This window comes from Acomys minous (genome assembly GCF_964271855.1).
Source record: "Acomys minous genome assembly, chromosome: 14".
Taxonomy (NCBI): Eukaryota; Metazoa; Chordata; class Mammalia; order Rodentia; family Muridae; genus Acomys; species Acomys minous.
The window spans coordinates 71,818,707-71,846,165 of NC_140496.1; the positions used below are offsets into that span (position 1 = coordinate 71,818,707).

At 38.7% G+C, this 27,459-nt stretch overlaps 1 protein-coding gene and 1 long non-coding RNA gene across 6 annotated transcripts in view; both read left to right on the top strand.

Annotated features, from left to right (window-relative positions):
- Positions 1 to 27,128, top strand: part of DPH5 (diphthamide biosynthesis 5) — a 41,275-nt gene extending 14,147 nt beyond the window's left edge. For 2 of the 5 annotated variants that reach the window (XM_084757372.1, XM_084757371.1), the window contains 7 exons: positions 958 to 990; positions 3,098 to 3,222; positions 9,943 to 10,051; positions 19,109 to 19,229; positions 22,284 to 22,323; positions 23,803 to 23,906; positions 25,651 to 27,128. In XM_084757372.1, the coding sequence (XP_084613498.1) occupies positions 958 to 990; positions 3,098 to 3,222; positions 9,943 to 10,051; positions 19,109 to 19,229; positions 22,284 to 22,323; positions 23,803 to 23,906; positions 25,651 to 25,862 (744 nt within the window). In that variant the 3' untranslated portion in view covers positions 25,863 to 27,128. The remainder of the gene's footprint in view (positions 1 to 957; positions 991 to 3,097; positions 3,223 to 9,942; positions 10,052 to 19,108; positions 19,230 to 22,283; positions 22,324 to 23,802; positions 23,907 to 25,650) is intronic. The other 3 variants (XM_084757373.1, XM_084757375.1, XM_084757374.1) reach the window with 3 other exon arrangements.
- LOC311583618 lies at positions 10,065 to 18,839 on the top strand. Its single transcript, XR_014774609.1, has 2 exons — positions 10,065 to 16,256; positions 18,746 to 18,839. It is a non-coding gene; the product is annotated as an uncharacterized lncRNA (long non-coding RNA).
- Positions 27,129 to 27,459: the final 331 nt, after the last annotated feature.

Here is a 27,459-nt window from a genome sequence, read left to right on the forward strand (position 1 = left end):
GAAAGCTTCCTCCTTTGAAGTATTTCCATAGGGAACAGCGATCTCCTTTTTGTCTGCCACACATCCAAAGAGATCTTACTTATAATCTCTCAGGAAGGTTGTCAGTCCCACATGTATATATAGCGCGGGCCCGAGACTAAGTATCCAGAGGATTTATTAGTGTATCATATACCTTGAGCAGGCTCTCATTAAGGGTAAATATGAGCAGAAGGGTCAGCTTCTGGCTGATTGTCAAACTCAAGTGGAACATGTATTGAAATAAAGGACTGATGGCTGTGTTATGGGGGAGGGCTTTTTTTGAATTGTTAAGCCTTCCAAATAAAAGCCTGGGCCACAGAATTTCTGGTTATTTCTCTCAAATTTACAGCCTAGACAGTTCTGAAACTTTCATAGTTGTTCTAAAATCCTTGCACACTAAACGAAGGCTTGTTCTTGAGTGGGCCATTAACTAGAATAAAAGTAGTGGCTAATGAGCAGTTTTAATTTGCTGGCCACACTTGTTGGTTTTTACTCTTACTTCAAGATGATAAAAAGTCTCTGATCAGTGATCCATACTGAGTTTAAAACCATCTGAGAGAATAGATAACATACTGCCAGGCTAATAGAATGAAATGTTTGTTGCACATTAGCTTAGGGCAAAATTGGGACATAACTTGTCTTTGCCTTGGAACATGTCTGTGGACAGTTTCTTTATTTTTAATTTCTTACTGTAGAAATAGAGGTCAGAAGTGTCTGCCTCCTAGGTTCTTAGAACAGTGCCCAGCACAAAAGTTTTCAGACGTTTTAGTTGTTCATAGAAACTTACAAATGTCAGTTTCTTCATTTGCCAAAGAAAAAGAACCAGTGGAAAAGTATATAGTGTTTATGAAGATGTATGTGAAAATGCTTTGTAAATTATAAGTGCTAGTAAATACTAATTTTTTTTTCTCCCCCTAAACATATATGTAATTACTATAGAGTGAAAATCAGGGGTTTGGGCTGCCCTTACTTGTAAGTAAATTATGTGTTTTGTTTTGTTTTAAAGTACTAGAATATCTGTTATTTCATAGTAATAAGTGTTGAGTGTTTTTAGGACATGTATTTTGCTTAGTTTTATTTTCCTTTCAGTGCTAGGAATTGAACCGAGGGTCTGTTACGTGCCCCACAAGCTCTCTACTACAGAGCTACAATATCCAGCCCTCCAACGTTTCTACTGTTCACTGTGTTTTGTAGGCACACAGACATTCCAAAACTTGCCCAATATTATTCAGATAGCGAGGGGAGCAAGCTACAAACTAAAGCAGCTCTGAGTTGAAAACTATCGCTCCAGACTTTCGTAGTGCCCCTCTGCATTCTAAGCCGTAGATAATAACTCCACAAAGTATAGTTTTAGGAAGCGCTAACAGAGAAGTCCCATCAAACAAAATGGTCTGGCCCAGATCCTATCCTATTACAAAATCATTTTAGTATTCTCTTCCCGTCCTCCCTCAGCAGCTCGCCACATGCTACCATCTACCTTAAGTCACTCATATGTAAGGTTGTGCCTTGTATTCCAGTAAAATTGTAGAGCCACATTCTGTCTTTCACGTCTACATTTTCTTGCTAAAACAAACTGATTTCCACAAATTGTTAATGTCTCGCTATATAACAATATGAAGTCTGATTTCAGCTACAGATAATTATACCACAGTGAAAAAAAAATAGATAATTGTATTTTCAATAATGAGCATATGCTTCTTTTTACTAGTAATCAGCCAGTCAAGATTTTATAAACGGCACACATAGGTGTTGCTAGAGAAATTCCAGGTTTGTCTGTTCTTACGCTAGTCACTACTATATAAGATGTATAAGAAGCACACCCTTTGTTACAAGTGGCTCACGGCCTGTCTGCGCTATACCTAAGAAAACATAATGAAAGACTTCAGTAGTCATTTATAAAAGCAATGGGAGGATGAAAGTATAATATGTCTATAAATAACTGAAGAGGTTTTATCTAAACCAGCACTCTAGAAACCCACAGTCTAAAGCCACATGGTAAGAGGAGAGAGCAAACTCCCTCTAGTTGCCCTCTGACCTCCACATGTAAAGACAGCATTACTGTTAGTATTGCATTGGTGGCATGTGGTTTCTTGATTGTTTTCAGGAAACAGTTCAATAAAGACCATTTTTTGCCTTGGTATCCAGGTATCATGTGTTTTCTCTTAGACATGTGCGTGTAATCGTCGTGTGACTGTCAGTTTTCTGATTCCTAAAATCAGAGTTAAACATTAAAGATTAGTGATTACGAAAAAGGCACAGTGAAAGTGAAGATAAAAAAATGCATTTTTAACATGAACGTAAGCAGTGTTATTAGGAGCTTATGAAACATGTCTCTAGCGTCAAGTTGTTTCCCACTTGAGTAGCAGATTTTATGTAAGTATTAGGAAATAATTACCACATTTGGAATTGTGGCATATAACTTTGGATGCTTTTTGTTCATTTCTTCTTTGTTTAACCAATATTGGGTACCACTGTTCTTCCACCATCGTAGACCCTATAACTTTTAATAACTCAAGACAGCATGAGGGAATACATTTATTTACACATCTTCTTCCACATTTGAATTGCATAGGAACTCAGTTATAAGATTCAGTTATATGTTGCATAATATCTTTAGCTAAATCATAACTTTCTGTCATTTATTAATGTTGACTCTTATTTTAGCCAGCATACAAACAAACAAAAAGTTTCCGTAGAAATTGGGTAAAACACCTGCACCACTATATATCATTATTATTAATGTAGTCCATATTTTCATGTTTTTGGAATAGGGCTCATGAATACATATTCTCTGTTCATCCTTTGGTGTTCTGCCTGGTCTATTAGACACACATTTAGAGGCCTCATATGTTAAGAGGTCTGCCTTCTCTAGGGATATGATGGTAGCCCCAAAGACAGAGTTTAATTGCATCATGATTTGGAGTCCTGGCTCACTGATGAGTTGTACGGAGTGGTTTGTGTTTGGCTGGTTGCCAGGGTTTGCACCTAGGTCTAGACAAAGATTATTCTATGGTGTATGTGTGTATTAAAGACTCATCTGTTGTCTTCCTTTTGATATTTTGATACTTTAAATATGTAGGAAGAGTTTTATGGAAGAAAATTAATTCTTGCTGACAGAGAAAAAGTGGAAGAAGAAGTAGATTATATTTTTAAAGATGCTGATGTCACTGATGTTGCGTTCCTTGTGGTTGGGGATCCATTTGGGTAAGTCAAAATAGACACTATGAGTTATTTGTCAGCAGTGATGCTTCTGTATAAAAATTTCCTTGCCATTTACCTGAGTTCTACCTAAAATTTTATATTTAAAATTTTAATGTGTTAGAAGATTAATGAAGGAAATCTACTTAATAAAGATGCTCTCGTAAGTATTACTATCTTGACAAGTGTCCTGGCTAACATTTATTTCTCTGATGCTTTTGTTTTTGAACAAGGATATACAAGGTGTCAGATACCTTTAACTAGAGTGTCATTGTTAAGTAAGGCACCACACTATCAAAAGTCAGATCTGCCATTTGCTTTGATAATTACAAGCATCTTTGGCTTCCTTTGTTCTAACCTCCTCCCCCCCTTTTTATAATCTAATATTTGGCAATAATGCTGTCACTTATTTGCCTTGAATTTATCATTTATCAAACCTCTGATTTCAATGTCCCACCCCCATTGGGAGCATTGCTCTTCCTCATTACCAAGAAATGGGTTTCTCCTTGTCTAGTCAAGCATCATCAATCTCTAGTGTCAAGCCAAACACAAGAGTTCTTTGTCTACAGCTGGTGACCCAAGATTTATGTCACAGATTTGAGGAACATAAGGACAATTAAATCACTCTGGGCCCACCATTGAGATTATTTCTCAAAACAATGGAGTTACATGTATGTGCGTCTGTCATAAAGAAAATAATTAATGTCAATATGCAGGGCCAGAGAGTCTGTATCATTATTATATTTGATTGCAAATTATACTGAGTAATCACACACTAAAATATTTAAATTATTTTAGCCCCTGTCTGACATTTTTTTTTTCTGTAAAATTAAGGCTTTCTTGAATTTCATGGTACTTTTCTTTTTCTTTTTAGCAATAGAATAGTAAAGTGAAATAAGGAAAATAAATCTTATCCAGCAAATGTCTTCTTTTATATAGCATTTTCTCACTAATACACTGCTTGCTTCTATCTAAACTTTTCTTCTTTAGAGAATCCACCCCCCTCCCTGCCCCAGACTTCTAAGATGGTAGCACTTATTCCTACAGTCACCTGAGGAGCTGCCTCAGTCACTGACAGTGACAGTAAAATTGCTGCTCAAAATTGGGCTTCTAGTCTGGAATGAGTCCAAAGGCTTCTAGTCCAGATGAAATAAGTAGAGAAATCGAGAGCAAGCATTAGAAACTAGTCTAGCAAGTTGAAAAGTAAAATTTGTTACTTATTGAATGTAGTTTTTAAAAATAGAGTTTTTATTGTCTCATTTTATTTTTAAAAAGTAAAAATTTTTTTTTGTATTTTAGAAAACTTGTGAATTTATAACTCACCCCCCCCCCAAATTTTCACTATACTTTGAGGAACACTACGATCAACTTATCTATATCTAGCTATCTAATGTATTTATCATTGGCCAGATTGTTCATATCCTTTCTTTTACCTTTAAAATTTTTTTATTACTTTTAACATATACATTTATATTATTATACATGATTAAAACAAGCTACATACAGCAAGAAGAACTATGAGACAATCAGGAATTATATAAATGTTACATTCATAGTGATTTGACCATTTGTATTTTGCAAACTTGAAGTAAACATCTTTCCTGTCTTGTTGGGTCTAAATTTCTGAATGGAGACTAGTATCTATCATATCTCATCTTTATTAACTTAAAACATCTATCTTGATCTAAAAGCATCTTAACCTCTAACCTACTAAGCTTAATTGAAAGACTAAACTATCTGGTCTTCAAACCCATCAGAGACTTGAGAAGGGATAAAACTTAAATACCTGAGTGAACCCAGAGTGCAGAGTTAGCAGCTTCCAAAATGAAAAAATGACTGAGACAGTTTACTGCCCAAACAGTAACCCAACACTCTCTATAACGTTGGAGAATCATCTTTAGCTTTCTGGCCCAATATATCTGACAGGTATATTTGCGAGGCAGGAACTATTGAGGACTCGCTTACCCTGTCTCGGCAGAGTTTGGCTATTGACTCTGCCTGCATATAAACTTGCCCATTTTTAGACAGAATTCTGCCTGTGACAGAAATGAGGACATTTTGTCCAGTGGCTGGTTTGCCATATTTGAAGCCAACTCCATAGGGAAGTTCTTTGATGTTCATCTTCTTTGGGGTAGGCTAGGTGTTGCAAGGAGATAACTTGTCTTCTTGCCAAAGAATCTTTAGAATAATAAAAACATCTTTAAATGCCTTATTCTGTAGGTTTCTGAGGTTTTTGAAGACCTTATTTAATTATTTTACTTCATGTATCTATAGAATCATACCTATCTATTACACCTAGGGTATATATTCTTGTGATAAAATTCAACTAGTTTTTTGACATGAGCATGATTTGCATCAATATACAAAATTCAGTAACACTGAATTAAAAAATAACCTTATTTGTGAGTAATAATTAGGGCCTTGAGATGAGGAGCAGATTTAATAATCTACCTTTTGTTCTATATTTCTATATCCCCCTTTCTTTCTTTTCAGTTCCTATTACCTCACCTACGAAAGAAAGGTAAAGGAAAAGAGATATGTCCCTGAGTCAAACCTAATTTCCTTCTGTAAAAGACCAATAATACTTATAACCAACTCCCAATGAAAATAACCATCTGTAGACCAAGAGAGTAAACAGAAACCTATCCAACCCCCCTTATTTTAACCAGGTTAATATAGTCTGTCCCTTTTGTTGGTCTGCGTACAGACTTATACAGATTTTTAACCCATTTCCCATGTTCTGGTCAAATTTGAATATGTAAAACCAGAACAATTTGGAAATCTCAGCTGAACTCTGTAGGCTTCACTATTAGCCAGTATTTAAAATTTCCTAACCTGCTCTTCAAGTCTGAGTCCTGCCCTTCTTGTGTTAAGACCACACTCAGGCCAGCCAGCTCATGCCGTCATGCTGTTTCACTCTCATACCTTGGATCAAACTTCTTCCTTCACCTATGTTTATCAGTGACCTCTGCATCTGCAGCTTATGGCTGTCCAAGCTGTAGTCCTTTGTCGCTCCCACCTAAAGTTGTAGCTGCACTTGACAGATAGAGATTATTGTTGACTTATGGAGCTGTGATTGAAATCCCTAAGAGAACAACTTAACGAGAGGAAAGATTTGTTGTGCTTGGTGGTTTCAAGGGGTTTAAACTGGGGTTGCTGGCCCTGTGTACTGGCTCAGAATGTCATGGCAGGGGGACTAAGTGACAGAGGAGCTTCTTCATCCCATGCCAGACAGGAAACTGGTAGAGAAAGACACCATAAGGAGCCAGTGACAAGACCCCCCCCCCCCCAGGACCTGCTCACAAGCAGTCTGCCTTCAGGTAGGTCCTGCCTCCTGAAGTAGTCAGTCACCTCCCAGATAGCAGCAGCTGGGGAACAAGCCATAGTCTAGGAGTCTTTTCACGGGACGCTTTATACTTAATACTTATACCCTCACCGTGCTGTCTGTAGCCCTCTAATTTCATTCATAATACTTGGCATACAGTGGCTACTAATTAAATATTAATTGAAGAACTTTGGGATAGCTTATCTAAAGTCAACAAAGAAAAACAAGTATATTTTGAACTGGCAGTTATCCGTTCACCCAGACAGATACCTTTGATACACCTCTTGGGATATGAACTCTCAACTTACTGAGTTGGCAAGATATGGACTTACGGTGAGTGAGAAGGTCAACAGTAACCATAGGGGAAAAATTGAATTTGGGGACGTCTGTAAAGTGGTGGGGAGAGAAGTAGACTTAGGTGTGCCATCTGTGCGAGGCATACGGAAAAGCCTTTCATTGAAGGCTGTACCGAAGCAAGTGGCTGAAACGGGGTAGGAGGCAGAACCTTCCAGGCAAGGAGATGGACTGGCTAAGGTGCTGAAGTCCATGGTGGCTGGAGCAGGAGGGGGGGAGGGCGTGAGAAGGGGTTCTAGAGGTAGGCAGGAGCCACCTATCTTTAAAGCTTTGGAGGGATAAGAGTCTTATTTGAAATACAGTGGCAAACCTTTGCAGGAATTTAAAGCAAGAACTCTTGGGCTCTTGTGACCTACCTCAGCTTTCCTGCAGGCACATAACTATACTAAAAATGTATCTTCTTAGTGAGGCCAAGATAAAGAAGTATATGACTTGATGAAGCCGGGAAAAAGAGAAAATACAACAAAAAAGAGAAAATACTAAAAATTTTATTACAATATATATGATTTTTAAAAAGTCTCTTGTCTAACTTTAAGCATCTTTCTGTTCATTTGAGTAAATCGTGGAAAGATGAGTGTCACAATGTCCTGGATGGTAAGATGTTTGCTGTGCCCTGGTGCCCAGAGTTGGAGCTCCAGGACCCACATGGCGTGGAAGGAGAGCATTAACTACAGAATTGTCCTTTTGCCTCCACATTTATTTTGTGGTGCAGTGCATGCGCTCAAATATACATGCACATGCACACACATATTCACACACACACGGAACATCATGCACAAAAAATTTACTAATAAAAATTTGAAACTATGAAATTAAGATCTGTAGTCTTATATTCTTTTTTCCAGTAATTTTTAAGACTGTGACAAAATATTTGACTATGACATAAATTTTACCTTAGTCCACACAGATCACTAGATTTAAGAACATTCATAGTTTTGTACCCCTCCTTCACTAATCACTGCCTCAAAAGTCACAAACTACCCACTCCCCTGGTATCCAGGTTATTGAAAGGGAAGTAGAAATTAACTACAGGGAAACTAGACTGATTCTGAATGGTATGACATTAATACCTGGCTTAGCTGTGTGGGAGATAAAGAGTATCAGGCAATCTGTTCCTTATCATCCACAGAAGGAGTGATATTATATATATATAATTATATATATATCACAGGTTTTTCTAACATGCATAAAGCTTGTTATACAAATGTATACTGACATACATTTCTTTTCTACGTTTTGTGTTATCTCTTTGTGGTAGATTTCCTCAAATAGGCTTTAAATATATGTAGCTAAAACATTTTCTAGCATATAAAGCAACTTCCAAGTGAGTTTTCAACTTACAATGTTTCTCATGGCTCTTGAGGTTATAATGGTTTCCATACACTTTGAAACCGTAAATTTCCAGTTTGCCCGCACCACCCCACCCAGTCACACCAGCACTGCTGCAGTTGCCTTCATGTACTTGGGTGTTTCCATCAATTAAGCCATTTTTGCACCTTTTCTTTTGAAAGTACCTTAAAAGAGTTCAGAATAATAAGTGTGCTGTTAAGGAACAATTTCTTCACTGTTTCTGGTTATGTGACTTAGTTCTCACATGTGGGAATAGTGACCCTCTGTGTGTACGTGCGCACCCGCGCGCACATGTGTGTGGTGTTGTTTGGTCTGATTATTTCAAATGTATTTGTTATGATGATACAGTTTTAAACCAGTTTTCCTTTTATCTATTTAACTCACCCATGAAGCAACTTAAATTAAAAAATAATGCTCTCATTAAATAACTAATTTACTTTTCCTTGTACTTGAATGTTAGATAGTAAGAGTCTGTTCAAGGTGCTATTAAAAGCATTCTTTATATCAGGCATTCTTTTTTTTTCCACACCTCTAAATCAAATTGCTGACAATTTTTTATACTGGTTTTATTTTATGTGTGTGATTAAAAACAGGCTTCCCTGGTGGGCATGTTTTAATCTGTAGCTGGCTGCCTCATGGGGTGTAAGCCCTTGATCTTCCTACTTGGTATGCATTGACCAGTTGACAGAGTCTGCTTATTTCTAAGTAGTTTCTCAAACATGCTAATGTTGCTTTCCCCAGTAGGGCTTAGCATTTTTATCAAGATGAAAAAATCTTTAGTAATGCCATTCTAAATTGATGTGAGATTACATGTCACAGTATTCAATTTATATTTACATATATTTCCTTCTATCCCAGCCTACCTAGTTATAATCACACATTTTAAAAAGGAAATTTAACAGTCAGAACATGCACTGGGACACACACAAACACATTCACTATATCGTAACCAGACTGAAAACAGCTATAAATAGAAAAGCTGCACACAGACATAAACTCCAAATGGAATTCTATCAAGTAGAATTTTAGTACATTGAAAGACCAGCAAGCTATAAATATGTCCTGTGTTTCACCCTCAGTTTTAAAATATGAAAACAAATGTAAATAGGGCAGAAGAATTTGGTTTAGTTATACCACATTATAAAACTATAAAGGAGAAAACTCAATATAACGTGTCCACTTACACGAGCAGTTCAAATGACTTAGAACTTAGTGGAAACTATGGTTGATGACAATTGCTTACTTGAAATAAATAATAGAGAAGATTCTAAGTGTTCTGAACCCAAGGAAATGATAAATGTCTGAGGTGATAAGTCCCTTTGATAATTATTCTTGTATATGTACACATATTGAAATGACAACTGTATTCATTAATCATGGCCAGCTAAAATTTCTTAAAACTAATCTAAAGAAGCCCTGAGACAAGAGTCACGTTGCTGAGTTTATATTCTCCAAATGTCTTTAGCAGACATCAGGACACAGCATGTCCCTTTCTTCAGTCACTGTCAGTTCTGTAGTTGGAATTCCGTCTTGTGAGGGATGTGAGCAGACATACACTGCATCCCTAAAAAGCTCAAATAAAAGACTTGTGCAGGTGCCTAGTAGAATCTGAGGAAGAACAGTTGACTCTTTGACTTGAATTCATGAGCTAGAAGATTCATGCCATTCACTTAACTCAACCTGTTTTCTCACTACAGGGCTACGACACACAGCGATCTTATTCTGAGAGCAAGGCAGTTGAGAATCCCTTATCAGGTCATTCACAATGCCTCCATACTGAGTGCTATAGGCTGCTGTGGTTTACAGGTAATGTCACAAGGGAAGTGCTTGATGGAATGCAGTAGAGCAAAAAGGCTCAGTTTTCCTGTAAGCCACAAGTTGCTTTTATTGTTATTTCATGAGCTGTAAAACTTAATTTTTGAGAATGTACTCTTCAATATGTACTAAGCTTTTTATACTGTTTTTCTATAATTTATTTTTTCTTTTAACTCTTTCAACAGGCCATGTAAATTGAGCTATGGAATTATTTTAACTTTATTTTAATCTCGTGCATACATAAAAAGGAAAGAATAAGCAAATTATATTAAGTATTCCTAAACGCTTTTTATATTCTTCCAGTGACCTCATCAGTATGGCCGAGCCTAGTTTCCCATACAGCATCCCTTTCTCTTTCACTGAGAGCGTAGGAATCTGCATTTCTTGAATGAATACGGAGCTGTCAGCCGGTGATGAAGGCATTAAGGCCACATTACAAGTGCTGCTGTGTAAAGTTAGTTATGTTTAACTCCTACAATTGTGGCTCAGAGAGCTTGAAAGACTGTTTTATTGACATGTCTAAGATTTACTTTCAAGCTATTGCTACCTGCTATCCAAGGGTGATATCTGTCCTGATGTGCACATGTGCATAATTCACAGCAGCTGTGATCCCTGCATGGACAGCAGTGCTTTCTAAGACACTGCTTATGAAGACATATTCCAAATCTCTCTATATATCTTAATAGGAAAAATATGTGCATCTTAGAATCCATGAGATAAGACCTTCCCTGATAATATCTTGCTGGAATCTACCACCTACGGATAGATATTTTTTAAAAGATACATTTGATATCATGAGATATGAGTGAGTAAAGGAGCTTTCCTCCAAGCTTGACAGCCTGAGTTTGAACTCTGGGACCCATGTGGTGGAACAGTGCTGCCTCTGTAAGTCGTCCTCTGATCCCCATGTACATGCTGTGGCATGCTTCCTCTCAAATTAAACAGACTTAGAAAGAGGAGGGGGGGGGCGGGTGGAGGGAGAGGGAACTGTTAGTTACTTAGGAAGAACAGCATAATTCTATTGACTCATACTGGCCATCCATTTAAGAATATTTAATTTGTTTGTGAAGAAACAGACAAGAAGTGTACACTAATCACTTTTTAATACTTAACCCCTTGCTCTCAGTTATTATATGTGCATTGATGTAGGAGTTTGCATCCATTTTTTTCTAAAATGTGTACTACAAGTCCTGCCAACTTGTCTGTACAGTTGAAACATTTCTGTACTGGAACAGGGTGAAAGCTGTTCACAGAACTCTAAAATGTTAGTGCTACAAAGAGCATGTAGGGTAGAGACAGTGACTCCTAAAAATGTTCCTGAGTTAGTAACAGATGAAATTTAAAACAAAGAAACAAACAAACAAACAACAACAAAAAACAAATCCACAAAACTAAACAAAACCCTTCCCTTTGGATAGTGAAAGATTTAATGGTTACTAAAAGAAAAGAAAGAAAAAATAAATTAACACATGATAAGAGAGATGTAGAAATAGTAAACTAATAGAATACATACTTTTTATGTTGGTTTTAATTTTAGGGCTTATGAAAAAAGGAGTCACTTTTCTATCATATTTTCCCAGAAGTATTGTTTTTGTTTTATTTTCTTAAGCATTAAAAAACAAATAACTCCCATGTGTATTAATTACATAGACTAAGAACTAAATTTTCTGACCTGTCTTTTCAATCTTCTGAATTGCTTCAAGAGGTAATTGTTCTCTATCTAAAATAGGTGAGGTCTATTTGGGAAGGAATTTGCTGTGAGATTTGACAGTTTCCATATAAGCCCCCGAGATTGTACTCATGTTTAATAAATTGTTTTTAAACTGTATTTAGCCTTCATGATTGTCCCTGGGCCTTTCCTAGACAGCTGGAACCATATCCCATCTTCATGTCATATGTGAAATGACAACGTCTGTGCACAACAGGACTGGCCTTGCTCTTCCCTGTAATCCATGATGGGCTTCTATGGAGACGACCTCTGTGCCACCAAAAAAGCCATATTCCAGGAAAAGAGGGGTCTATCTTCCTTCCTTCCTTCCTAGTTCTCTGACTAAAGGCATGCTAAGAAATAACAATAGTCTTTTTCATGAGCACTAATCCTAGGCTTATGGAGAGGCTAGATCTGTAGATGCTCAAGTTCCCTCTATAAGGTGTTGTAGTAGTTGCATAGAAACCACACAGAGATTCTCATACACTTTTATTCATCTCTAAAGTACTTAGGATGTCCAGGGCAGTGCAGGTGCTATGTAAATAGCTATGTTGTAGTGCCCAGGAATGGATAAGAACAAGTAGTACATATAAATTACAGAAACAGTTCTCCCTACCCCCAAATATGTTTGTTCCATGGCTAGTCAAATTTATTGAACAAGAAGCATAGATACGGAGCGTCAATCTGTGCACAGCACATTTAGTAAATAAATGCATATATACCATGTATAGTGAAAAATCTTCAGTTGACTTGCTTTCCTTTTTGGATTTTTTCTCTTTACTGTTTGGACTAGCATTTGTGGAAGACACTGTAACCTGAACAAGTGACTCCTCAGAGACAGTGTTCACCAGACACACTTAGAGGGTTTGTGACTGACTTCATTCTTACTGTCAGACTTTCTGAGAATAGTAGATCTGCTATGAAGTCTGGGAAATTACATACATATATTTATTTATTTATTTTAAAATTAAAATATAATTACATCATCTCTTTTTTCTCCAGCACCTCCCACGTACCCCCTCATTTTCATTTTTATTGTGTGTTTGTGTATGTGTGTGTGTCCCTGTGCCCGCATGCGGGTGCCACATAGGCCAGATCTAGAGGGTATTGGCTCCTCTGGAGCTCTCGATACAGGCCCTTGTGAACCGCCTGACCTGGCTGCTGGGAACTGAACTCAAGTCTTCTGGAAGAGCAGTACACACTCTTAACTGCAGAGCCATCTCGGGCACTCCCAGACAGTGTACAGTCCTCTAGTGCACTGCAGCTGTAGGCATGGGGGATGCCTAGAGGACCACCAACACGCTGAGCAAGTAGCAGTCTCTGAAAGTGAACGCACTTCATTGTCTCCCTATAGCTTGTCAGGACTGATTGAAAGAGCAGATGTTAATTCTCAGAAATACTCGTGCCAGATAGAGTGTGAGCAGACTTCGCCTCATGTTCTCTTGCTTAAGTTTGCAAAAGGAAGTAGGCTTCACTTTTGGAAGGCGTCCTGCCATCTCTGAATTGTCATGATTTCAAGAACCAGGCATCAAACTGTTGAAACAAAGGTCTACTTTGAATGTTGTGGAAGACCTGGGCTTTATACATTCCATCATCTCTACTTCAAAGCATAGCAGCTACCAATGCCTACTGCAAGAGTGGGCCCAGGCGTTTACACTGTCAGTTGGTTGCCCTCCTGAAGCTGAGGTCTACTTTTGTTGTTTTCTGAAGGACTTTGCAAGGACAGTTGAGAATTAAGTAGGTGACTGAGACTCCTGACTGGTCTTAGCTTGGTAGTTTATTGAACAACAGGAGATTCTTGCTGATCATTGTTTGGAAGAAGCTAAGAACTTAACATTTCTACATACGTATGCAAACACATATCCCTAGCCCTCTGGTGAGCGTTCTGTTACAGGTGAGTCGTATGGTTCCGTACTGTATCGGCCTTGGTGAAAATTTCCACGATAGAGGCTTGTAAGTTAGACATCTTTAAGGCAGATGTGCTTTGTTCAATCCATTAATACCATATATCTACATAATTCTTGGAAATTGCCTTTGATTGCAGTGATAAGCTTGTCTTCAGGTAGCTTGTAGGTGATTGTGTAATTTTCTCATCCTTGCGAAATACTTCCACTTTCTCTGGCTGTTGCTTAAGTGACCCTGAGTGTTGCCATGTATTATTTAGTTTATATAGTGCTCTAGGAAAAATGTGTATTGCTTTCAAAAAGTAACAGCTGGTTTCCTTTTATCATTCCACGATACTCGGATAGTTGGCACTGTTGATAGTGTAGTATTCCTATTGCTAGGCTTCAGAGCATTAGGTGGTTTCATTGTGTTCTAGGACCTAGTGTAAAAACTGATAAAAATACAGCACAGGAAAGCAGCACCAAATTCAGTAATAAGGAGAGCACTGCTCTGTATGTATGTCACTACAGAACCTACCTAATCTCTGTCTTAAATTTGACAACTCATTAGCATATTTATTAAACATTTTCTTTTTCCATTAACTCTTTAAATTTTTATTTAATTGTTTATTTTATTTTGCTTTATTTTATTTATTTATTTTTATTTTCCTTCAGTGTCTTAATTTGCTTTTTAATTTGTGTGTGTGTGTGTGTGTGTGTGTGTGTGTGTGTGTGTGTGTGTGTATGTGCATGCATGTGTGCCACAGCAACTACATATAGGTAGGCCAAGGGACAGCTTGTACGATAGCTTCTCTCCTTCTACCATGTACATCTCAGAGGTCAAAGTCAGGTCATTAGATTTGGAGGCAGGCAGGCATCTCTCTACCTTCATCTCCCAAGTGCTGATATTACATGTGCCCCACCACATCTACTCTACCCATTGTTTTAGAGTACTAATGGCATCATTCATCCAACTCAATAGCTTCTTCCTAAATTGTAGGTATCACTGTGCCGTTCTTCTGCTCAGACAGCTCAGCAAATGCCTCAGAATGTTGGTGTTCACATTTTACCATTAGTCCTTTGGTTTACTCATCTCCACATCTTCTTTTGTATTTATCACAGCACCATAAAAACAATTTACCTCCAATAGGTATTTCCTGAGTTAAATTACTTATTTGTCTTCTGCCTTCTAAACCAGTTATTGTCTCTGTTGTAATATGCTTTAAAATATAGTTCTTTTTATTTAGTCTATAAATGGATTCCTACTTAGGTTTGAAAACGGGTTTTTGTAGTTCTTCTGTGATGTGCCATAGTTGACATGTGTAGCCATGCTCATAACCTTAGTATCAGCAAAAATCAATATAATGTCAATGAAACAAAGTTCATTCAGGATAAGAGTAACAACAACAAACCATCTCCAAGAGCAGTACGCTGGACAGACAAGAAAACTAGTTGCTTGTTTCTGTGGGTTTGTGATGGAGATTTTGGTCCTTTTGCTGACTTTCCTTTCTCTTCATGTCCGTTGACTTAATCTACATATGGAGCCTAATGAGTTTCTTAGCAAGTTAAAATTTCAAGTTCATACATATACATTTATATAACAGATTTCTTAGTTTATCATATTAAAAGCAGTAAACCATAGAAAAGATTTTAAATATAAGAGAGCAACCTAATTATAGAGTAGAGTTTTACCAAGTACCTGTACTGGACGAATAAGATGGCTGAAGAGGTAAACGTGCTTACTGCCAAGCCAATGGCCTGAGTTCAATGCCTAGAACCTACAGAGTAGAAAGAGAACCAAGCTCCCCCAGTTGTCCTTTGTGAGCTGTACCACAGGCATGTCTGTACTTGTGAAAGGAAGGAATTGTTGGTGGCAGTGAGTTGAGTTAGGAGACTGTTATAGTCACTCTGACAAGTGTCAAAGGTTCAAAGCAAAGCAGTGAGAAATAATTGAGTAGTATGTTTCTTTGTGAGCTGTGCAGCTGGGTTGATGGGACTGGGTGCTTGGTAAGCTGTCAGAAATGTGAGCTACAGATTAGAGGCAAGTCAAATACTCTTGCTCTTCCTAGGTAATTGTTTGATACCATCCTGTTATGTAGTTTATTCCTCTCATTCTTCCTCATGCTCACTCCTACACCTTCATCTTTTCTGTCTCTTTAAGTTCTCACTCGTCATTGGTATTTCAGAAGACACTTTGATGAAGATGCTGTACTCTCAGCATAGGTAGGGTCCATATATCACATTGACAATGGCTGTTTTCTGCCTAGTATTTCACTTTCTTGTGCATCTTCTCCCTTTGTCTTAACAGTTAGTACCTTACACAGTGACTGGATGGATGATTTTCAGTTAAAAGTTTTTATTTTTCTTATTTTCTTTTTTCTTTAGCAAAACCTGATTCAGTACCAAGTTAGATGGGCTACATACTAAGTTAGTGCAGATGAAAGCAGAACAGATTTTTTTCCCTCTAGTATTTCTGAGGAAATAGCTGGTTTTGTAGGGCTTTTGGTGGTGGTGGTGCTGTTTTTTTGTTTTATTTTGTTTTGTTTTTTGAGACAGGGTTTCCTTTGTGTATCCTTGGCTGTCTTGGACTAGCTTTGTAGACCAGGCTGGCTCAAACTCACAGAGATCTGCCTGCCTCTGCCTCCCAAGTTCTGGGATTACAGGTGTGTGCCACTGCCTGGCAATTTTATAATCTTTAAACTTAGGTTTGAAGCAGTAACATTGTCAGATTGGAAGCAATAGAATCATAGGGAAGAATGGTGTCAGCACACAGGCCAGAGCTGCGAGACAACCACTCTTCAGGTCTCTGCAGCCTCAGTTCTTGTCATTGAGGTTTGCTCCACTTTCCTTTTACAGTTACTGGTATTGATTGGTAAGACCTGTGGTTGTGCAACACAAGGGTGCTGGGCCTTCTGTTCTTTGAGGTACTGGCATCTCCATGGTGAAACTGTTTGCATAATGTTCCAGCATTCACTGAAGACGTTTGCACCCTTGCCACAGGAGTGGCTGCAGTTATAAATCAGGGCCCTAGAAGGCAGTGCCTATGTGAAGTCTTCTTCAGTCCCCCAACAGGGCGGTTCACGGTCTGTCCCACAGAACACTTCTGTTAGGTTAGATGTGACTAGCATCCCAATCTCTTCAAGGCTGGCTCACAACCCCCCACCTCCCTCCCTCCCTCCTTCCTTCCTTCCTTCCTTCCTTCCCTCCCTCCCTCCCTCCCTCCCTCCCTCCCTCCCTCTCTCTCTCTCTCTCTCTCTCTCTCTCAAATATTTATACATAAATGGAAACATAGTTTTCCCCTGACAGTTTTTATGAAATAACACTACTATTTCAAGTTTGATGGCAAGTGACAAACCCCCTTTGAAATGTGTAGTTGAGCTTGTCCATTTTAAATGTTACTTAGGAAGAGTACTTTTACATATTTAGTACTTTTGAGCTCAGCCTATAAAGAGCAGTTGGGTTTTGTGAGGACATAGCAGTTCAGAGCATCCTCAGGAACATTATTACATCATATACTGTGCCCTGACCGTGTCTGAGGCACAACTAGCACTCAGTATGTACTTTGCTACTCACCCTTTAAACCTATGCTCATACTCAGCATGCGTTGTCATGAGTCCAGGGCCTTTGTCAGCTCTGTGAGACAATCATCTTTTTCATGAGGGCCACAGATCCTGTTGCTTATTATTTTAAACTCATATTTAGAATAGTGCTTGGCACATAGTAGGTGATCTGTTTTCATTATTTGTTGGGTAAATTTGCTTCTCATAGGACATAGTAACTGTAACAACTCCCCTACAGAGATTGGGCCACTCCTATGAAGTTGGCCCTGGTGACTGTAGTTTAAGAATCCTATATTAGAACTCAAGCAGAAAAGTCTTATTGTACAGGGCAGAAAGATACATGAGCATCTGGAGCAGCGTGGCCTTTGCATGCTGTCTTGTGAACACCGCTGCCACCAAGTAGCATGGCTTCTCTCTGAGGGTGACTGGCTAACTGTCAAATGCTTTGAGAGTAAAGCTCCTGGATAGGTGAATTGGAGCCTGTAGCATACCAGGGACATGAGGACTCAGAGGTCTGTGGTGACTCTTAAAGGTTCTGAGACCCCAGTATACAAAGCCTGAGAGCTACTGGCTGCTCTGGAGAAGTCGAAAGGATGCTCCACCTTTTCTTGCTTCTTTCCTGTCTGCTTCCTGGCATCTCTTGCCACAGCTTCTGACACTGAAATGAGAAGGAAACGTCACTGCAGGAAACAGCATCATCAGTGCCCACTTGGAACCTGTCTCTTTGTTTTTCACAGACGAGCATAAGGCTTAGGAAAGTAAAATAAAAGCTGTGGCTTTTTAATGTCTACACTTTCCTGAATTCTTATACATTGAATCAAACTGTTTAAATTGAAGAATTAAATCATTCTATAACTTTATTAACATTGTGCTTTACTGTACATGTCTTGGGAAACAGATCTCTTGTACAGTACCTCTCAAAAAGCTATTTAATATTAATATGTAATGTCACAATATGAATAATTTTTATAGGTCACTTGATTCTCAAAGCTATGGATGGGAGGAACAGTAATGGCAAATAGCTACCAGGTTACAGAGCCAGTCTCTAGAACTTGACTGTTCTTTTCATAGGCCCTAGAATTGGACTTGAGTAGACTACTACAGCGAGTTAGCTATAGTGATGGAGAAATGAGGTGAGCTACCTTGATGAGGAGATATGGGAAAAGGTCTTTATTGTTGGACTTTGACATGAAAGACAAAGATGCTGTTGACTTGGGAGAGTATAGGTTGTGATCAATAGCAGGAGTGAGTATATGGTTTGTGGGTTTTATTGAGCTAATACAATGGATGGAAACATTTCCTCAGATCTAAGTTTATGTATTTATTTATTTTTAGCTGTGTGACTTCAGGTTAGTCAACTGATTTTTGTAAGGTTTGATAGTCTTATCAGTGAAGCAGAATATTAAACTTTTTACAACAGTTGTGAATACTGAAAGCTACTTCTATTTCTATGTTTTTGTTTTTAAGATTAATTTTTCAAAATCAGGCTTGGTGGTGCATGCCTTTAATCCCAGCACTTGGGAGGCAGAGGCAGGCGGATCTCTGTGAGTTCGAGGCCAGGCTGGTCTACAAAGTGAGTCCAGCACAGCCAAGGCTACACAGAGAAACCCTGTCTTGAAAAACCAAAAGATTGATTTTTTAAAAAAAGTTTTAAGTTATGTATATGGGTTGTAAGTGCATGTGAGTGTAGGTTCCCACAGCCAGAGGGGTCTAACTGGAGCTGGAGTTAGAGGTGATTCTGAGCTGCACAGACTTGGGTCCCTTGCAGCTGTAGTACTAGCATTTAACCACTGAGCCTTCTCCCAGCCTGAGCCTTGTCTGCAGCCCTATTTCAGGGTTCTTGACCTATGAAGTAGTAGTGACTGTAGTATCATTAAATAGTGTTTTATTTTTCTAGTTGTACAAGTTTGGAGAAACAGTTTCTATTGTTTTTTGGACGGACACTTGGAGACCAGAAAGCTTCTTTGACAAAGTGAAGAGGAACACGAAGAATGGCATGCACACATTGTGCTTACTTGGTAAGCATTGGGAAGATGGCGTCCTCTCACACAGTGGGATTGTCAGGCTTCTCTTGTTTTCATTTTGTGATAGAATTAAAAGTATTCTGTAATACCTAGATAGGGGCAAAGGAAAAAAAAAAAAAAGACAGGCTAGCCGTCAAATGTGCACACAGCTCTCTTTCCCATACTCTAAGCTCCAAATACCATACGAATCCTATGTTCATGCTGAGGACTTGCTGTTCTGTCTTATAACCTATAGATTCTTACCAAGATTCTGTATTTATACATTTATCCACCGTTAAAGCAACTCAGCAGATGTGAAATGAGCATGTCCTCTCATCTCCAACCATTCTGCATCTTCTCTGTCAAAATCACAAGATGGCACTTCTGATAGCCACTCCAAGATCATTTTGTAAATAATCTTGTTAAAGTCTGTTTTGCAGACGAAGTTAACTATTGAGCCTTTCCCCAGTACTATTCATTTAATTGTTTACAGAATAGAATCTGGAGTACCCATTGTTCCCAGCTCGCTTTATTGTACTGTCCTGCCTAAGTTTTATTTTTATTTCCTGTGTAACATAGAAAGGGTTAGGGCTGCTTTGTGCAGCAAGATAATAGTACTGAGTTTGAGATGGACATGGCTTCTAAGCTTACATGTTGTGGAAAGTAATACTGGAAACAAATTTCACTTTACCTCTGACATCTTAAATTAGCCTTGAAATGATACTTAAAGTTGGAACCAGAAGATAAAATCCCAGTGTCTCTGCTTAAATATTCATACAGTCAAAATAAGCCACACTGCCTCATGGAGTTGAAAGTACTGCTTCTCAAACTAGTTGTGATTTTTTTTTTTTATTATTCTGTTTGTGTATGTGTGTGTATGCATGTGCATGCCACAGCACATGTGTGGAAGTCAGAGGATAACATGTAGGAATAAGTTCCCTCTTTACTCTGGATCCTGTGGATTGAATTCAAGTCATCCATGTAAGCAGCAACTGTGTGTATTTGCTCACCTATTTCATCAACCCTCCACATCAAAGGTTGATTTTTTTTTTTGGTTGTTTTTGTTGTGGTGGTTGAGTAAGAATGGCTCTTATAGGCCCATATATTTGACTGCTTAGTCCCCAGGGAGTGGGACTTTTGAAAGGATTAGAAGGATTAAGAGGTATGGCCTTGTTGGTGTGGATGCATCCTTACTGGAGGAAGTGTGACAGTAAGTATGAGCTTTGAGGTTTCCCCAGTATCTCTTCTTCCTGCTGTCTCCAGATCAGGATGTAGACCTCAGTGCTCCTTCTGCAGCACTGTGTCTGCCTGCATGCTGCCATGCTCCCCACTATGATGATAGTGGACCAAGCCTCTGAAACTGTAAATAAGCCCTAATTAAATGCTTTCTTTTATAAGAATTGGTCATGGTATTTCTTCACAGCAATAGAACAGTGACTAAGACAGTTGTTGTTTGTCTTATTTAATATAATTTATTTATTTGTGTGTGGAGGGTAAGGTGTCAGGTTTCCAAATTCTAAAACCATAGATCGAATCAATTATATTACTGTGTAGTTGTTGACTGCCTGCTGTGCGTCTGCAAAAAAGCATGGTAGGAAACTGCAGAAGTTAGTAAAAGAACATTAGTTACAGAGGCGTTTTTAAGTACAAAGCCTTAGAATAGAAATCAATAAAGACTGAATGAAATAATTGTAACTTACTGCTTAGATGGGCTGGGAGTAGGTTATAGGAGAGCCATGTCCACATGTTCAGTAGGCATCTGTGCTTTACATGTTTTCAGTAAATAGGTTGCAGTTTATAAGTTCAAGGTGTATCAATTACTAGAGGTGTCTAGCTTAAGTATTGAAGACATAATCTAAAATAAAATATGACTTCAACTACAGATTGGATTGGAGGCCATGTTTTCAGTATCGTTCATTTTTGTATGTGCTGGACAAGTGGAGCTATTAAATAATGATATTTCAGTCGGGCGTGGTGGCTCACGCCTTTAATCCCAGCACTCGGGAGGCAGAGGCAGGTGGATCGCTGTGAGTTGGAGGCCAGCCTGGTCTACAAAGTGAGCCCAGGACAGCCAAGGCTAACACAGAGAGACCCTGTCTCAAAAAACAAAACAAACAAACAAACAAAATGATATTTTACATTTGAGAAATACTAAACATTAGGGCCACAGACATTGAAAACCAGATACGAGATTAATCATTGTTATGATTTCTAAATAAACTCTTTAGTATTTGTCAATAAGAAAGCCTTTTGCTATCACTTTAGAAAGTTGTAGAAATCTGTCAGCAACTCATCAGTTGTACCATATTTTTTTCACAAAAACAAACTTTAGCTCAACCATTCATTTTGCATGTAAAAAAGGAAGCAGCTGTTGACCTTGTGTGAAGTTCCTTTAAGGACACAGAGCCAGTCTGGCTTTTCACTGTTTTACAAGTAGTTCAGCTAGGCAGCCATGGTAGTGAAATGCGAACGACCAAATCTATGCCATGGGTCCTGCCAGATGTCATGAGCACAGAGATTGTGTGCAGGTCCCCGCCATACTCAGCATGTGGCATAGAGCCCTGAAGCCCTGTTATTAAAGAGTTCATTTGTTATTATGATATGTCTTACCATTTTTAAGAAAGCAATCATTTCTTTTCAAAATACAGTAAGGTTTTATCATTGAGGCTTTTATACTCTGAATCTTGAAAAATAAAAAAGTATGGGAAAACAAGGAGACATTTTGGGTGAGTCTGTGTATTGCCAGCTAGTAGAACTGAAACAAAGATTCTGACTAGCTACTAGGTAGCCCACATGCTACCATTTCCTAATGCTTTCCCTTATTATCTTTTCCAGCAGGAAGCTTGATCCCTGCAGGGTAGTGTCAGGGCCAAACTCCCATTTGCTTTCTACTGTGGAAGCCTTTCTGCAGCCACAGGCTTCCACTCCTCTCTAGCCATAGCAGGAAAATAGTCAACACAAGTGTGAGCAGAGACACCTCAAACTCAGATCAGCATTTAGGGGGCTCTGGAGCTGAAGGGCTTCGGGTACAATAACTACATTGAAAGAACTGTCTTTTACTCCCTACAGATATCAAAGTGAAGGAACAGTCTGAGGAGAATCTCATCAGGTGAGTGAGTCCATGTCAAGGATGAGGGCCTCCTTTTAGTTCCATGACAGAGTCCGTAAGTTCTGCTTCGATTACCCGAGTCTAAAGATGCCTGAAAAGTGAGCTCTCAGAACAGTTGTTCAATAGTGAGCGTTTGACTCGTACAAAAGATAGAGCAGGAGGAGCGGGTGAAAAGAACCCAGAATTCACAGAGCCAGAACGTAACGGCCGACCACCCAGTAAATGTGTGTGGAGTGGGTATATGTGTTGGGAGTTCAAAACCTTGGCTTTCAGCCTGATGTCAGCCTCTGCTTGCTGCTGCTTTGGGGCTCACTTCTCCCTGTGTGTGAGGACCGGTGCTCCCTTAGTGAGGTGGTGCGCAGGACAGCAGCTCCCACACACGCATGGCAGTGAGCAGTTGAAGTGTGGCCAGCGAAGCCGGGGAATGGAAGTTGTCGTTGAACGTAAACTAGTAATTACAAACCCTTTAGGTTGTTTGAGACAACTTTAGCATGTAAACCTGTTTATTAAATATATTTTCACTCCTTGAGAATTTCTTACCTGTACAATATATTTAAGTTATACCCTCTTCAATGTATCCTCCTAAATCTTTTTTTATCTCTATATATTTTATATACATATTAAATATTTCTGATGAAAACTCAACAAATGAAAATGTGCTGAAAGTGCATATCAGATTTCAAAGACTTGTTATATAAACAATATTTAACACTTATTTTGGAGTTAGATATGCAGATATCAAATATATTGTAGTGATATTGGGCTAAATAAATATGTTAACATGTTATTAAAACTAGCTTTGCCTTTGAAACTCACTAGTGTGGCACCCGCCGTGTTCGCTGTGCTTCTGCAGATAGCACTGACCTAGAGAGCTGTAGCGCAGTGAAACAATGCGCGCAGCTGCAGCGTCAGAGCCTTGCGCTTTTTGTTACTGATCATTTGCTAAACTGGCAAGGCCTTCAAGGCATGCAGAAAATAAACGTCACTGCCGAGGATTTTTAGATCTTGACAGTTTCTTTCTCTTTGAAGAAACAAACAAACAAACAAAAAGATACAGGAAATTAAAAAAAAATGGTTAGCATGCACGTGGCCCCAGGTTCAGTCCCCAGCACCATGAAAATAAAAACAAAAAGAACAAACACTAATGCATCTGCAGTTTAGACTGTGTTGAAGGAGCTCAAATTACTGTACCTAAAGTGTCACCTTTAATAACTAGAACTTTGATTAGACATGTGTCTTTGTGAGAATGCTACTTGCCATCATTTTGGTGTCACTGAGGACAGCTGAAGTAGAACGATAGAAAAACAGAAGCCTGAGAAACTCAGTCACTGGACCCACCCTTGGTTTATGCAGAAGTGCGGGTCATGTGAAAACATCTGGTGTAGACTGTGCCATTTGAGTGTGTCTGGGGAGGAACTGCATGGATGCCGCCGGGATTTCATGAGTTAGAATACTGATGTCTGGTTTTTGTGCTTACAGGGGAAGAAAGATCTATGAACCTCCTCGGTATATGACTGTGAACCAAGCAGCCCAGCAGCTTGTAGAAATTATTCAAAATGAGAGAGCACGTGGGTCAGAAGCAGGTATTTAGGACCTGTGAGATTGTTATGTTACTAGTTACAGATACATACATATCTGATACACACTCCCCACACTGAAACAGGGTGATGTTTCTACCTTGTTACGTATTTCTTGCCTTTTTTTTTTAATTCCACAGGGTTCAAGTTATACTGAAAGAAAAATAATTGAATTCTTTATCGTAAAACTGTCATAATTTAGAATTTTAAAAATGACTTTTTACCAATTACTTATAATTGGGATTTATTAGTAAACATGCTAACATATAAATGTTTGATAAAATAGAGAGCTAGCTACCATTTTCTAATCAGTATGATCTGTGTTACATAAATACTTTTACTCTGCTTTTTTTCCTTAACACTGAAATATAGAATAGTTTTCCTTAGGATAAAGACAAGAGTTCATCTTACCTGCCTACTAGGTAGACAGAGTGTCGTATAAAGTATGTCCAGACTGTAATGTTTGCAGAGACTTCTGAATGCTCCTGTCACAGTCTGTTAAGAGCACTGTCTTTTGAGCACATGACTAGTAAAAAACATACATTAAGGTATTTTTGAGTGACCTGTTTATGTTTTTAAGTCTCCGTTATACTTATGTATGTCTTTGTATGTTATGTGTGTGCACACTTGCTGTAATGTACATATGGAGGAGGTTGGAGGACAACAGTCGAGAGTCAGTTCTCCCTTCACTAAGTGGGTGCCAGGAACTGAGCTCAGGCCATCAAGGCATGGTCACAAGGACCTTTCCCTCCTGGGCCATCCTGCTGGCCCAGGCACTGCCTGTGCTATCCCCACTAGAGGCACTGAGTTCCTTGCATGGCCTCTTTGTCTTGTATAAATCCTAGTCCCATTTCTTTCTTAAATCACTTTTCGGTGAAGACAGCTTTCTTAACTAAAGGACGAAAGCCACCAGAAGTCGGCTCTTCAGCTGTAGCAACAAAATGAGTGATTACAAAGATTAAATAAGGATTTTTCATTCTGAATTTAAAAGCCTAAGTATTCAGAAACGCCTCTTATTTGCTACAGGCTCTATAGTTTACTAAGTCCTCTTGCATTCATTGTATGAATTAATCCTCACAACTATCGTCTCGGATAGAAACATTTTTAAAATTAAAAAAATGGTGAATTTTTTTTGTAACTCACATCTGTGAATTTTTCTGAGTCTTCTGATTTTTACTGTGTCTTGTTCAGTACAGTATCTCAAGAATTTATTTAAAATATAGGTATGTTGGGGCAAGAGGGACAATTCAATCCTTGTGAACACTTGCTGTTCTCAAAGAGGGTCTAAGTTAGGTTCCCAGCACTCAGACTGAGTGGTTCACAACCACATGTAATTCCAGCTTCAGGGGATCTACTTGCCTCCTCTGCTTCCATGGGTACCTGCAAGCATGTGCATGCATGTATGCGCTTATACCAAAATACAAGTAAATAGTAAAGAAAGGTAAAACTAAGTCTTTACAATCTGTGTGAGCCATAAATCATGTTCACTCAAGTGTTCTAAGATAAGTGTTATATCATTATGTGGAATACAAATAAAGCTTTTTTTTCAAGTCATTGAAACATAGGCTTGGGTAAACCTTTGAAATGTTAAAGTAACTGGTGTGTAGTGAGCCAATAGGAAGATTTAAGGTGTTAAGGCATTTTTTTCAGCGTATTTGTTGAACTAATATCTTTGAATATTGAGTGAGACTGAATTGATCTGCAGTATCTATGTCTGTGTCTCCCCCTCCCCCACCTCTTGTTTAAACAGCAGTCTCTGAGGACACACTCTGTGTTGGCTTAGCCAGAGTTGGAGCTGAAGATCAGAAAATTGCAGCAGGCACGTTACAGCAAATGTGTACGGTGGACTTGGGCAAGCCATTGCATTCTTTGATCATTACAGGGAACAACCTGCACCCACTGGAGATGGAAATGCTGAGTCTCTTCTCTATACAAGAATCCCGAAGTATTAATGGACTCTGAACATGGACATTTTCTGTTGTCCCGCAATTCATCTAGACTGGGGTGTGTGGTATTTATGTGGTTAATGGCAGGGGGCTGTCATTTATCTAGAAAATATAACAGAAGTGACCAAAAAGAAGCGAGTTGACCTACCAATGTTTGGCTTCCTGCAGTAGTTTTTCCCCATTTCATCATTAGTTGCGACTGTAGCATCAGTTGGCTGCTTGCCAGGATGTACGCACATGGAGCAAACCAAACTAGAAAAGTGCGGCTGGGCATCCACACATTTCAGAGCATTTTCATATATGAAACGAGTCAATGCAAGGAGGTTGGTACCAAGAATAAGCTTAGGGGAAATTGGCATATGAATCACATGAACCCTGTTTTTAAGGGATAAAGAAGTATGAAGTAACAAGCAAATAGAAGATGGGTAACAATTCATATTTTGTTTTATTATCTCCTTATAAAAGTGTAGTTATTGGGGACTGAGGCCATGCCTTAGTTGGTTCAGTGCTTCTGTGCAAACACTAAGCTTAAATCCCCAGCACTGATGGGAAAATTTAAGTGTGGCAGCATATGACTTTAACCCTAATGCTAGGGTGAGCAGCAAGGCAGGCAGATGCCTGGAGCTTTCTGCTTAATCTGTGTGTGCCTTATTCAGTAAGAGATACTGTTTTAAAACAAAAGTTGATAACTGAGTGTGGTGGCACATTCCTTAAATCCCAGCACTCGGGAGTCATATAGGCAGATTTCTGAGTTTGAGGCTAGCCTGATATACATAGCAAGTTCCAGACCACCTTGTGTTTAATAATAATAATAAAATAATAATAGTGGAGCAAGGTAGAGGAAGAGGACACCCAATGTGTACACATGTACACATGGATAAGCACTCACTATACCCTTATCAATTTAAAATGACTCGTGTTTAATAACCATAAAGTGCTATACCTTTGTTGGTCTGCAATAAAAGTAGCTTCATTACACACTAGTGTGTTAGTTCAAGTCATGAGTATTTCCATAGCCTAAGCAACCTCACAGTTTTGGTCAGTATATTCATGAATATTGGTTGAAATTTTTCCTACTTTCTGGTATTATATATGTGTTAGCTAGAAACTATTTCAACATTTCATTTAGGGTAAAATATTTTAATGTGTCCATAACATTTCCTTTTTAGACTGTTGTGCAAACAAGAGAAAGAGCTAAGAACTATGTCAGTTCTATATCATTTTTTTCAGACATTTAACAATTTAAAAAATAAAGGATTTCTATGTTTGGTAGTTGAATAGCTCCCACCCCTCCAGTTGTAAACTCTGTTACAGTGTGTGATTGTTGAAGGTCACTGGGGAGTCACAGAGCAGGCTGAGAATTCTGCCTGTTGACTTTTCCTGTTGAGGCATTCCCAGACCTCAGTTCAGCCAAGGTGGTGGTGTACCAGCATGAGGTGGTAAATGGATGGAACTGTGTGCTCCAAAGCGAGCTAGAAACGGAAGAAGGAACCTTTACAAATTCAGATGATCTAGAGTGCTAAGTCGTCTAATCTGTGTCTCCTAAATTCTCACCTCATTCCTTATTTTGTATGTGTGTAGGAAGATGCAAGGATCTTTAGGCCAAGAGCCTA